The following is a 14657-nucleotide window of genomic DNA, read 5'->3' as shown; positions in this document are numbered from 1 at the left end:
ATTGGTCAGTGGTTAGAGGATACGTCAAGAAACAAAGGTGACATGGTACCACCTTGCGCCTTTACCCTGAGGGTGGATACCGCCCCTTCTCGGGGGTGAAAATTATTTTATAAAAAATAACTGCACAAATCGATAAAAGAACAAATTAAAAGCAAAATTTATTATATAAAGTTAATAAAATAAGTCAATACTTTTTAAGTTATTAAAGATCAAAGATTTTAATTATTTTTGAAAAAAATGCATGTTTTGAAGAGGTTTTTTGTAAATCACTGAAAAACTGTAAGTTTTTAAAAAAAAGTTAATAGTAGTTTAATTCGTATAGCTTATATTCTAAGAATAAACTCTTAAATCACGCACCTTTCGATTATATAGCTACAACCCCTTCGCAAGAAAACGACCCCATTTTCCCGGCTTAAGGGAGAGTTGTTCTTAAAATAATTTAAATTGATTATTTGGCGACTACATATCGTTTAATAATTTATTAGCTTGCAAAATATACGCATCTCAATTATTGAATTGCCATTTTCTTTCTATAGTGCAGTCACTGAAGGTAAAAATCAACTATTACCTTCGATTTCGGTAAATCTCCATTTATTTTCACGAATTGACAATAACAACGTGGGGTTTTAGCCTGGGGTATATGTCACCCCTTCTCGGGAGTGAAAATTACTTTATTAAAAATAACCCCACAAATCGAGAGAGTGACAAATTGTAAGCAAAATTTGTTATATAATGTGATTAAAATAAATCAATACTTTTTGAGTTATTAAAGATCAAATATTTTAATTTTTGGAAAGAAAATGCATGCTTTAGAGCGTTTTTTCATAAATGACTCAAAAACTGTAAGTTTTTACAAAAAAGTTTTCATCACTAAAATTGAAGCTAATAAAAAATATAATAAATTGCTTACTTGAAAAACCTTTAATGTTAATTTAAAGTAAGTTATTGGTAATTAAATGTATATTTTTTTCCGCGACTGTTCAAATCTAAGGGTTCAAGCTTAAATAACGGGAAAAAGAGGCATTTTATAACACTTAGGTACTAAAAACTTAGTACCTAAGTACTACTCAAAGTACTTAGAAATACCCATCAAAAATAAGATCCAGAAAAAGTTGGTAGTATCAAAATCCGCTCACCAATTTTCTTGAAAATGAATGGAGATTTACCGAAATCGAAGGTCATAGTTGATTTTTACCTTCAGTGACTGCACTATAGAAAGAAAATGGCAATTCAATAATTGAGATGCGTATATTTTGCGAGCTCATAAATTATTAAACAATATATAGTCGACAAATAATTAATTTAAATTATTTTAAGTACAACCCTCTCTTAAGCCGGGAATATGGGATGGTTTTCTTGCGAAGGGGTTGTAGTTCAATAATCGAAAGGCGCGTGATTTTAGAGTTTATTCTTAGAATATAAGCTATACGAATTAAACTACTATTAACTTTTTTGTAAAAACTTACAGTTTTTCAGTGATTTACAAAAAACCTCTTCAAAACATGCATTTTTTCACAAATAATTAAAATCTTTGATCTTTAATAACTTAAAAAGTATTGACTTATTTTATTAACTTTATATAATAAATTTTGCTTTTAATTTGTTCTTTTATTGATTTGTGCAGTTATTTTTTATAAAATAATTTTCACCCCCGAGAAGGGGCGGTATCCACCCTCAGGGTAAAGGCGCAAGGTGGTACCATGTCACCTTTGTTTCTTGACGTATCCTCTAACCACTGACCAATTTTCGTGAAAATCGATGAAGGTTCACCGAAATTGAAGGTAATCGTTGATTTTTATCTTCAGTGACTGCACTATACAAAATAAATTGCAATTTACTGATCTAAATGCGCGTAATTTGGAAGCTTATAAATTATTAAATGATATGTAGTCGCCAAATAATTAGTTTAACGCATTTTAAGTACAACTTTCTCTTAAGCCGGGAAGATAGGGTGGTTTTCTTGCGAAGGGGTTGTAGCTCAATAATCGAAATGCATTTGATTTAATAGTTTATTCTTAGAGTATATAAGCTATAGGAATTATATCCGCAATACGATATATTTTAAGTTTTCTCAGCATCTTTCTCTTAAGTTAAATCAATTAAAGGGTTGTTTGGGGGTGAAGGGGATGAGCTCAAAAATCGAAACTATATAATTTCAAGAGCTCATAAATAGCTCGTAATTCTGCCGCAAAAACCGATTCAATATTCCTATTTTTAAGTAGTGGGGGGGGGGCTGACTCAGCCCCCCCCACTAGGGTATTAAATTCCTGCTCAGTGGAACGAGCTCAAAATTTTTAGTTTGCGGAATATGAGAGCTCATAAATAGCTCATAAATCAGGGCTATTTGTTTTTTAATTTTTGCAAGTGGGGGGGGGCCAGCTCAACACGGGTATATACAATAGTGCACACAGAAAAAGTTACAGCCCTTTGAAGTTACAAAATGAAAATCGATTTTTTTTCATATATCCAAAACTCTCATGAGATTTTTTATTGAAAATGGACATATGGCATTTTTATGGCAGCAACATCTTAAAAAAAAATTAAAGTGAAATTTGTGCACCCCATAAAAATTTTATGGGGGTTTTGTTCCTTTAACCCCCCCCCTAACTTTTGTGTACGTTCCAATTAAATTATTATTGTGGCACCATTAGTTAAACACAATGTTTTAAAAACTTTTTTGCCTCTTAGTACTTTTACGATAAGCCAGTGTTTATCGAGATATTTTGAATATTTGTCGAATCCACCACATGTTTGCATATGGTTAAGTACAATTATAGAGACCTGTTAATAATCTGAAAATTTATTTATAATTTACATTTTTAGGTATATTTTGAAAAAGAAGCTACATTTCGATAAAAGGTGACTTATGAAAAAAAGACTAAGAGGCAAAAGTTTTAAAAACACTGTGTTTACCTAATGGTACCACAATAATAGGTTAATTGGAACGTACACAAACATTTGGGGGGTTTAAAGGAACACAACCCCCATAAAATTTTTACGTAAATATATTGAAAAAGAAGACGCATCTCGATAAAAACTGGCTTATCGAAAAAATACTAGGAGGCACAAAAGTTTTAAAAACGTTGTGTTTAACTAATGGTACCACAATAATGAATTAATTGGGACGTACACAAAAGTTTGGGGGGTTTAAGGGAACAAAACTCCCATAAAATTTTTATGGGGTGCACAAACTTCACTATAATTTTGTTTTAAGATGTTCCTGCCATAAGAATGATACATGTCCATTTTCAATAAAATTCTCTAATAGTTTTCGATATATTGAATAAAAGCGATTTTCATTTTGTAACTTTAAAGGGCTGTAACTTTTTTTATGAGCACATTTGTACTAAGGTAAGTTAGGTTTAATCGTACTATGTTTGACCCCAGAATGTGTAGTATAATTTATGACCAGTCTTTTCGGGAAACCCTGTATATAAACTGTTAACTTTTATTTTCCGGAAGGTTGAATTGTTTAAGAAAAATAGCGATCTTCAATCACACTTTACGAGGAACTGTGACAAAATTCGTTTGATAAAATGTAACCATGCCAGTCTTAAAAAATCCCCTCACTATACTGGCCCTTCTCTACATAATAGACTACTGCTAAGTTTAAAAAATCAAAATAATTTAAGACAATTCCAAAAAGAGCTAAAGAAGTTTTTTTTGAATAATGCATTTTACTCCTTGGAAGAATTTATCCAAGAGACAGCTGGGTAGTCGCGGATATGAGAATATTATATTATTTCTGTGTTTTTTTTCTTGTATTTTAAGTGTGCAACGTAACTCTTATACTTATGTATTTTTTAATATTAAAAATAAATATTCTAAAAAAGACAGGTTTTTTTGATGAAATTTTCCAATTTCCAGGTGATCAAACAAATTACGCGTGAATATAAATGAAAAGCGCTATAGGTAAGCAGCAGTGTGAGAAAGAGCTGTTGATAGCTGTTTGCGTAATTATAATATATTATACTTTTTAAGGAACTTTTTCTTAATTAATGGAAAATAATACGTACTATACAATATATTTTGCAAATATGATAGAAAAAAAATTTATTATTATAAATATATAGGTAAAAAAGTATAAAACTATATAAACTAAATTAATTCTGTGTCCCAATCTTGTACTTCTTTTCCAAACTCCTCATCTGAGGTTAAATATTCATTCTCTTCCTCTTCGTCAGACTCCCTTCTAGTCCGACTATTTATTTTAGCTCATTTTTCTTTCCTTCATAGTGTTGAGTATTTCTTTTGCCTTTTTAATCTTTCTCAATGTTTCCGTGTTTGTTACGTGTTGTGTCTATGATATTTTTTTACATTATTCGATAACACCACATCTCAACAATGTCAAGCCTTTCTTCAGATGCGCCCGTGATTGTCCAGGCTTCGACTTCGTATAAAAGGACAGAAAGTACGTAGTAACTCAATTAATTAATCACTAATTAATTTTTAATTAATTCTAAATACATAATACAACTATTTACAGATCATGTAGAAGAGAAATCTGAGTCTCGAGGGGAGTCTGACGAAGAAGAAGAGAATGAATATTTAAGCTCAAATGAGGAGTTCGAAGAAAAAGTACAAAATTCGGACACGAATTAATTTAGTTTATAGTTGTATACTTTTCTACCTATATACAGTGGAACCTCGATAACTCGGATTAATCGGGACCACGACCGATCCGGGTTATCGAAAATCCGAGATAGCCGGAGAATATGGTAAAAATTAATAAAATACGGTATACTTACAGATAAACTCCGTTAGAATTGAAATAACATGAAATATTTTTATAAATATGCACAGTACATATTACCTACTCATTACAATTCTAAAAAAAACCAAACCCAAACAATACAAGACACACAATACTAAAGACCATTGTTTATAAAAGAATTTTTTAAATAGTCTTTCCTAAACAATGCTGACAGTTTGAAATAAAAAGGAATAGATACTACAGACAGCTGGCTGTTGTTTCTGCGGCGTGTACTATGAGTAATTTTTAATCTCGTGTTCAAATTACACACATAAGTACACGACACAGAGAGTCTAGACACATTATCTCTCAAATATTATATTACATACACTTTTATTGTTGAAAGGATTGTCTGATAATTAACTATTTTGATTGGAAATAAGCCACAATTAAATTGAAAAATACAAAATATTGAAAATCAAAATGTTTATCTGATGAAAATCGGTCCGGGTTAGCCGGACTTCCGGGTTATCGGGGGCCGACTTATCGGGGTTCCACTGTATTTATAATAATACATTTGTCTTTTTCTATCATATTTGCAAAATCTATTGTATAGTACGTATTATTTTTCCTTAATTAAGAAAAAGTTATCTAAAAAACTATAATATATAATAATTATTACTCTAAAGTTTCGAGGCACAACAACATGGGTATCGCCAGGTCACGTGATTGTTCTTGAGCGAACGGACTCGCTCAGCTACAACAGAGGACGCAAACAGCTATCGGTATACGCTATTTCTCACACTGCTGCTTACCTACAGCGCATTTCATTTATATGCACGCGTAATTTGTTTGATCACATGGCAGTTGGAACATTTCACCAAAAAAAATCCATTTTTTTAGAATATTTATTTTTAATATTAAAAAATACCCTGTCAAAATAACAATTGAACCTTCCTGCCCGGAAGGAATGTACATAGCTATGCATGTATAGTTGTATATTTAATACTCGTTAATAGTATGTACAGATTTAGATGAAATCTTCTGAAGTTCAGATGCACCCCCTGAAAATAATCCTGGGGCGCCCATGCAAGTATCTTGCAGAGTTCAAATCGCCCTCAAATCGCCTGGCCTGTTTATTTTTTTTATATTTGAATATTTATATACTTTAAAGTCACGTCAATGATATTTTTTGTAATAACAATTTTTACCCTTTTTTAACTTTGGGGGGGGGGGGGGGATTTTTGGGGAAAATAACCGCTACCCTCCAGCCAGACCGGAATTTTTGTATTAGGCTATCATGGAAGAGTCACCTGTAAAATTTTCAGGTTGCCTAAAATACCTACTCAAAAATGTCTCACAGCTCTTATGCTATTATTAATTGTATCAAAAGCGCTTTTGAAATCTATGAATATTACGTGCATTTCTCTGTTGTATTCTCTCGATTTTTGAATTATTTGCTGGACCGTTGTGGTATTCTCCTAATGTTAGTTTAGCACATGATTTAAGTCTCATGTTTAATATGTTTACTAATTAGAATTTTAAATGTGTTGTTTAATAAGGTTATTGCTCCCGATCTCCTTTTTTATAGATATATACTATAGTACCTCTGTTCCAATCATCTGGTAGTGTGTTTTGTGTCCATATTTGTTGTATTAGCTTGTTTATTTCTTTCTTATGTAATTCTCTTCCTCTGTATTTTATTAATTCCACTGCTATTTCATGTTCTACTGCTTTTCCATTTGGAAGGTTTTTAATTTCTTTTTCTGTGGGAATTTCTACTTCGTCGTTATCTTGTACTATTGGTCTTACTTCTTCATCGTAGTGTGTCCTCAGTAGTGACTAGAATTTTTTCTTAATATTCTTCCCATATTCTGCTGATCTGTTTATCTTCAAGTATGGTTTCTTCTTTTTGGCTTTTTAGTCCTCTTTTAATACTGGGCGTAGATTTTGTTGCTCTCACTTTTTTGTAAAATTGTAAATTTTATGATTTTGTCTGTCTTTTTCAATATCCTTCAGCTTTTCATTTAATCCATCATTCTTTTTTAATTGTTCCTTTGGCTTTATTAGTCGCTATTTTGTATTCCTCCATGTTTTTTTTTGTATCTTCATCGTGGCGATGTCTAGTGTGTATTTTTTTAATGTCTTGCTACTTCCATCTTTACCGTCCTTAATAACGTGTTAATATTCAATGTTGCTGTTTTTAGTATATTCCTTTTTATTTCTTTTGTATTTTTCTTTCTTGTTCCCTGTTCTTTGGACCTTATGATATCTTTTGTTGTTTTTTTCTTGCTATTATCATAAAATTCAAAATTGTTCTTTTCCTTTGACAAATTCGTTGTCGTTGTCTGAGATTTATTTGTTTTTTGCTGGTTTTTTGGATCCATAATTATCACTCTCTAGTCTTTCTCCATTTCCACAAGTTCATGATCTTTCAGCCCCACTTCCATACTCTCTCGTCTACTATCAGTTTCCTGTATGCTGCCTCACTTGCCTTCCTGCATATATAAAATATTTTGCTTCTAGTCCTTCAGTTTCTGCTGCCCCGCGAATAAATCAAAAGACCGTCGGATCTCTATTAGCTATCAGGACTACAAATTGCTACTTTATGAGAAGGATAACTAACTGGACACCACTATGGTTCAGGTGTAGAAGAAGGTCTAGAAAATAAGGCTTCTGACTTCTGGATAATATAGAAGATATAAGAGCAATTATTGTTAAAGATTGGAAAGTTCAGTGCAAGGATAGGAAGAAATGGTAAAGAAATAAAATTTAAAACAAAAAAGGTCCGATACATAATTATTATAAAATCAACGGTTCCAGAGTTACGGAGGGTGAAAAGTGGAGGTTTTCGATACTTTTTATATTATTTGGACAATTGATGATGATTTTGGGTGGTGAGGTTGACGTTTCTTCAAGGGCTTATCACTAACATACCATCGGCCACTGAAATAGCAAATTTTATTTACAAAAAAATTTCTTTCATTAGTAATATTATAAATTGCCCAAAAAATATAAAAAGTATCGTAAACCTCCACTTTTCACCCTCGTAACTCTGGAACCGTTGATTTTATAACAATTATGTATTGGACCTTTTTTGTTTTAAATTTTATGTAGAAAATTTGTGTATAGAACATAATTTACGCTAAAGCATAGTTTTAGAAATATTGACGAAAAACGTAAAATAACCACTAATTTACCGACTTCTCCCCCATCTCCCCCCAAACCGGACGCTCAAATTGGTGTAACTTTTTACTGAACAATATGTGGACCATATAGAACAATTTTGTGTTGGAGGAAAACTTTTATTTTGGATGTCTGGGTTAGGCCTTTATTTGGACCAATTATAATATACTATCTCTGTAACTTTGGAACCGTTCATTTTAGAAGGATTATGCATAGGACCTTTTTCTTATTTCAAATTTAATGTAGAATATTTTTGTATAGAAGGTTGTTCATGCTAAACTGCATAGTTTTAGAAATATTGACGAAAAACGTAAAAAACTACGAATTTACCGATTTCTCCCCCCTCTCCCCCCCCCCAAACCCGACGCTCAAAATGGTGTGACTTTTTTCTGAACATTATGTGGACTATATAGAACAATTTGGCGTTGCAGGATAACTTTCACTTTGGATGTCTGGGTTTGGGTCTAGTTATACCATACTATAATGAATGAATGAGTAGACCAAATAGTCTCTGGTCGTTTTGGGATAAAGTCCATGTTTCAGTCTCACTTATCAAAATCGGTCTTCTTAAGAGGATGGGTACGTAATTTCGGCTGCAATGCTATTCAAATGGGGATTCATTTTTTTCGAATCCTGAGAAAACTAATAAGTATTTATGAAAAATTTAAACGCAGAATGAAAGATTACGTTATTAGTGAGAGCCGAAAGTCCCTGAGAACTTCTATAATGTTTATCTTAATAAGTTACAGAAGTGAAAAACTAAGAAAATTTAGTGTGATTTTTAATTTCAAATATCTCATTCAAAATAAACTTTTTGTTTATTCTAAGGGACTTTCGGCCCTCGGTAATAATTTAGTCTTTCATTCTGCGTTTAAATTTTTTAAAAGTATTTATTAGTTTTTTCAGGATTCAAACAAAACGTCCGTGGTAATATTTTCCAAATCTATCTTTGTCTTACAACCCACTCAGTCGAAAAGAATATTGTCAGCGTCAGTCAGACCGTGACAATCAGTGACAATTTTAAATATTTGACGTGGCATCGGGAATATTTTGAGTTGTTGATTAAATAATATTGATATTAATATATATATATATATATATATATATATATATATATATATATATATGTTACACTTGAAGTTTCCGCGGGAGCTGGAACCTTAAATCCTGGGGGTCCTGGGAGATGACCTTAAAGCATTACTCAAGCAGCAGCGAGAAGCGGAACTACCTGACTTGACAATGGCAAGTGAGATCTTGCCGAAACGTCGTCAAAATAATGGTTTTTCTCAAAACCAAAATTATTCAACGCGGAGTCAAACCCGGAAAACAACAGAAAGCATATATATATAGTGTATTTGATAATTCATTGATTTAAGACGTGAACTTAATAAAAAGTTATTTATTGTGTATTATTTGTGGAAGATCCAAGCCAAGAATTCAACAGTATAATATATTCTGTGATACAAGTATTTGTTGTTAAAGATGTTCAAAATTGTAAGCGTTCCATAGTAACCATATATTATTAAAAAATCAGTTTAACACTTTTCCTCTTTTCTCGACTGAGTATTAGTTTTTGTTGTACATATAAATTATTACAATCACTGAATAGATAGTTAGTGAAAAAATTATCACATTTATTAACTGAAATAATAATTTGCAATTATACAATAAATAACAGTTATCCAAGAACATTCAAAAGCCATCTCTTTAAGATAATGATGACATTTTCAAGTAGAATGACATTCTAGTAATGTTTACATATCCATACCAGTGTGAATTTTACTACACGTAATGTAAACACCAGTGTGAATTTTACTACACGCCGTGTAAAGACAGAAAAAGTAGGGATAGTCGTAAAATATTTGGGAATTATGTACCCATGACCTTAAAGCATTACTGCACGTTTTAGGGTTTAGGTCAATATTACTTTATGTTTTATATCGCTGTTAATGAAAAACATGTCATAATTATGTGACTTTATTATGCGGAATTATTACTGTTAATTTACAGGCAAAAAAATCGTTACGAATGAAGAGTATATTATTTACATAGAAAGTATTGGAGAATCCAAAAATTCCAGAATCGCCACTGGCGTAGAATTTGAGAAGGGACAGCCATTCACTTTCCCCAATCATACACCTCTGGTAGTAGCCAGAAACGTTTGTTAACATAACTTAGTAGGGTGTAAAGTACCTACTCTTGTTGCCAAGTATGACAAGGATATGTCAAATGGTATTAAAGTACTGAGTACAAAATAGTTTATAATTAAAAAAAAAACACCCTGCAACTCCATAAGGGGCCACATTTTATTTAAGTGTTTTAGGTCAAATCGTCGTATTTTGTGTTAAAATTTCTGCAATTACTATATGAACAATTCATAATGAGACACTGTGTATATTTAACAATTTAAATATTAATTGGAAAATTTACTGTCTAATAATTAAATGTTTTTTATAAATATGATAACCACATGAATGATGTTAGCAAGAAGTTATGTAGAAAATGTGATGTTTTCTCGCCAGTAGTCGCCAGTTCATACAAACTCACAGATTGAGTTCAGCTAAAGCAAGGAGTCAGGAAATCTAGCAAAGCGTGTTTGATCCATACTATCAATACGAGATAAAAATAAACCCTTTTATTACTTTTCTTACCTGGATAATCTTCCCCTGGTTCATTTTTCAACTCATCCAGATCTACTGATGTGGGCAGCTCTATATCATTTTGGTCACACTTTTTAATTTCTTTCTTAACTTCAACTTTACATTCCATCCCTAATAAAGAAAGTGAATATAAATATTCTACAAGATTCAGTTCACATAATCTTAAAATAACAAAATCCACAAGGAAAGAATTTTCCTGTAGCTGCCTGTATACCACCAATCACAAAAAAATTTAATTGAAAAATCATTTATAAAAGGTATAAAATTTATTAAAATCCTTAAAGGGATACAAATAAAAGTGAAAGGGATAAAAATATCATCATCAGTGTTAGAACTGGTTGATCTCATGCTGAGCGACCAAAAAAATACCAGGGTATAAACCCTTCAAATGTTATAGACATTGTTACTTAAAATTCCAAACAATGGATAAAATTTATAAAGATAAGGTCCTTATGCCCTGTATGACTCCACATCACGTGGGTTGTTGAACAGGTGGATTTGTCTCTACATGAGGAATGTTGGATGGCAACTATTGGATGGAGTTCTATACAGGGTGTTTCATTAATAATTGTCCATATAGTAACTGGAGAAACCTTAGCACAAAATACGAAGATTTAACCTAAAACACTTAAATAAAATGTGGTTCCTTACTGAGTTACAGGGTATTTTATCTAAAAATTTAAAAATTATTTTTGCTCAGCATTTTAAAACTATTTGACGTATCCTTTTCATACTTGGCAGGAAGTATAGGTACTGTACAAACTACTAAATTATGTCAAACAAACGTTTCTGGCTATTACCAGAGGCTTACGACGGGGGAAAGTGAATGGTTGACCCTTTCCAAATTCTACGCCACTGGCGGAATTGCTATTTTAGTTAAATTTTTGGATTCTCCAATACTTTCTATGAAAATAATATACTCTTCACTCGTAACGATAAAGTCATTAGTTTTCAAGATATTTGAAGTTAAAATGAAACGAGACGGTTATTTTGATTAATGTATTGTGTCGCTTCATTTTTAATTTCAAATATCTCGAAAACTAATCATTTTATCGTTCCGAATGAAGAGTATATTATTTACATAAAAAGTATTGAAAAGTCCAAAAATTACACTAAAATAGCAATTTCGTCAGTGGCGTAGAATTTGGGAAGGGTCAACCAGCCACTATCCCCTGTCGTACGCCTCTGGTAGTAGCTAAAAACAATTATTTATCTTAATTTAGTAGGGTGTACAGTACCTACACTTTCTGCCCAGTATGATAAGGATACGCAAAATAGTTTTAAAGTACTGGGTACAAATAATTTTTAAATTTTAACCATATGAATCATATCATAAATTAATCAAAATAACTGTGCCGTTTCATATTTAACTTCAAATATCTCGAAAACTAATGACTTTATCGTTACCAATGGAGAGTATATTATTCACGTAGAAAGTATTGGAGAATCTAAAAATGGCACCAAAATAATAATTCCTCCAGTGGCGTAGAATTTGAGAAAGGTAAACCATTCCCTATCCCCTGTCGTACGACTCTGGTAATAGCTAGAAACGTTTGTTTATCATCATTTAGTAGGATGTATAGTAGTCGCACTTTCTGCCAAGTATGAAAAGGATACGTCGAATAGTTTTAAAATGCTGAGCAAAAATAGTTTTTAAATTTTTAGATAAAACACCCTGTAACTCAGTAAGGAACCACATTTTATTTAAGTGTTTTAGGTTAAATCTTCGTATTTTGGGCTAAGGTTTCTCCAGTTACTATATGGACAATTATTAATGAAACACCCTGTATAGTTCTAATCAGCAGAATTTAGCGAACAAGTGAGACAAGACAAGAGATGACTACCCTGTTTACAACATTTTTCTCTGTGCAGTGGGGGAACAGGTTTAGATTCCAGCATGCAGTCTATGATCAAAACTAACCTAACACATTCACGGACACGACTGCATATGAAGTCGCATTCTAGATTAATCAGTAAGTGAAGCCGAATGCATTGATATAACCTTTAGTTTCATAGATGTGATACCCTCTTGCTATACTAATAACAAAGAGGGGCAGTCTTTTTTTGGATCTATCTATCAGACTTACAACATCCAATATTGGACATAGGCCTCGCCTTTGCTCGTCCATGTTTCTCTATCCTAAGCCATGTGGATCCATTTTGAGCCGGCTTGGTGTTTTAGGTCATCTATCCATCTCATCTGTGGTCTCCCTCTCTTTCGTTTGTTGTCCAAGGTCTCCACTCTGTAATAATTTTAGTTCATCTTTCGTTTTTGTCTAATAATATGACCGGTGAATTTCCATTTTACTTTAGCTGTTTGATGAGTAGCATTCGTGACGTATGTGATATTTCGTACCCACTAATTCCTTTTTTCTATCTGACCGTCTTATGTTGATCCTTTGTCTTTCCATTACTCTTTGTGTTTTCGCAATTCTGTCCATATTTGCTTTTGTGAATGTCCATGTTTGACATCCATATGTGAGGACCGGAAGAATACATTGGTCGTAGAGTTTTGTTTTTTTTTATATTGAGGGTATTTTTTATTCTTCAACATGAAGTTGAGCTTACCAAATGAGGCCCACGCTAACTTCGATCGTCTCTTTACATATTTCTGCCCTTTGGTTGTCTCTATTTAATTTCACTATTTGTCTTAAGTATATTGTATTCATTCACTTCCTCTATTTGGTTTTGTTTAACTACGATTCTTAACTCATCTTCTTGATTTGTTATCACTTTGGTTTTGTTGTATTTCATATTTAAACCAACTTTACTGGCTTCTTGATCTAGTTGTTGTATCATCATTTGTAGTTGTTCCTTGTCTGTAGCTATTGGGACCGTGCAAGTTCGGCAAAGCGACCCCTATTTCTACGCTCTATACTAAAATTCGCACTTTTAATTATATTGGCCAATTATATTAGTCCTGGTTACTGGATAATTGTCAAGGCCATAGTCCAAAAAAATAATAAGAAGAAAAAATAAGATTCAGGTTATGTTATGAAAACGTCAACAATTGTATGTAGTAAATAAAATTAGTTATTAAAATGCAGTACTGCAAGCAAAATAAAATTAATTAAATTTACCTTTATATAATAATTGCATATCATATCAATATTGTGGAGCAATATATAATTTTTCTGCTTCATTGACAGAAGGTATGAAATATACGTCAATTTGACAATTTCAATTGACAATATGAATTATTTAAGATAGTTGCAATATTTCTCCGCGACTCGCGCAGGGTCGTTTCTCGTTTCCCCTTCCAAGTACTTGCACACCGCGAATAAGGATGATATCGTTAGCGTTTCTTAGGTGATTTAAGTACTGGCTGTTAATGATGATTCCATATTCTTCCTATTGTTATCTCTTGAAAATGTCTTCTAGTGCTTGGTTGAAGAGTTTCTGAGAAATCGTATCTCCCTATCTAGTGCCCCTTTTGATAGGTATGAGGTGTTTTTTTTTTCATGTTGGATCGTAGTTGTGGCCTTCTATACAGGGTGAGGCAAATAAAGGGCCTATTAGAAATATCTCGAGAACTAAAGACAACAGAATCATGAAAATTGGAATAAAGGGGTTTTGAAGGATGGTCTATTACAGGGGTGGCCAAACTGCGGCTCGCGAGCCACATGCGGCTCTTTGAAGGATTACTTGTGGCTCTCGATAAATGTACCCGAGTTCCTTTTCAATTTTGTGTTATTATATTTAAAAAAATTATTATCGTGCCATATGTTTCAAAATGTCTTTTAAAATGATATGACACATCAAAAACTGCACGAATGAACATTAACAGTGGCGCAAAATTAAAGTCAGTAAATCAACAGACTCCAGACAGATTTGTGTAACTCTTGCTACGGATATAATTTGTAATTTGGATTACACATCTTAGTCATTAACGAGTATGGAGCTACTACAAATAATATGGTATCTTTGGATGGTGAAATGATTGTGAAAAGCAATAGTTTTAAGTACCTTGGATCGGTATTACAGAGTAATGGAGAAATAGATGGAGATGCATGCAGTAGAATTAGGGCTGGATGGATGAAGTGGAAAGAAGCGAGTGGTGTGTTGTGTGACAGAAAAATACCAATGAAGCTGAAGGGAAAATTCTATAAAACAGCCAT

General features: G+C 32.4%; 2 protein-coding genes across 4 annotated transcripts in view; one reads left to right on the top strand and one right to left on the bottom strand.

The window, feature by feature from the left end:
- LOC114333974 (zinc finger protein OZF-like) overlaps positions 1-14657 on the top strand; it is a 231802-nt gene that overhangs the window by 135757 nt on the left and 81388 nt on the right. The gene's annotated exons all lie outside the window — the stretch shown is intronic.
- LOC126879819 (zinc finger protein 664-like) overlaps positions 1-14657 on the bottom strand; it is a 58294-nt gene that overhangs the window by 18921 nt on the left and 24716 nt on the right. For both annotated transcript variants that reach the window (XM_050643111.1, XM_050643110.1), the window contains exon 2: positions 10531-10650. In XM_050643111.1, the coding sequence (XP_050499068.1) occupies positions 10531-10650 (120 nt within the window). The remainder of the gene's footprint in view (positions 1-10530; positions 10651-14657) is intronic.

This window comes from Diabrotica virgifera, chromosome 2 (genome assembly GCF_917563875.1).
Source record: "Diabrotica virgifera virgifera chromosome 2, PGI_DIABVI_V3a".
Classification (NCBI taxonomy): Eukaryota; Metazoa; Arthropoda; class Insecta; order Coleoptera; family Chrysomelidae; genus Diabrotica; species Diabrotica virgifera.
The sequence above is the reverse complement of the archived record's forward strand: the minus strand, read 5'-3'. Positions and strand labels throughout refer to the sequence as shown.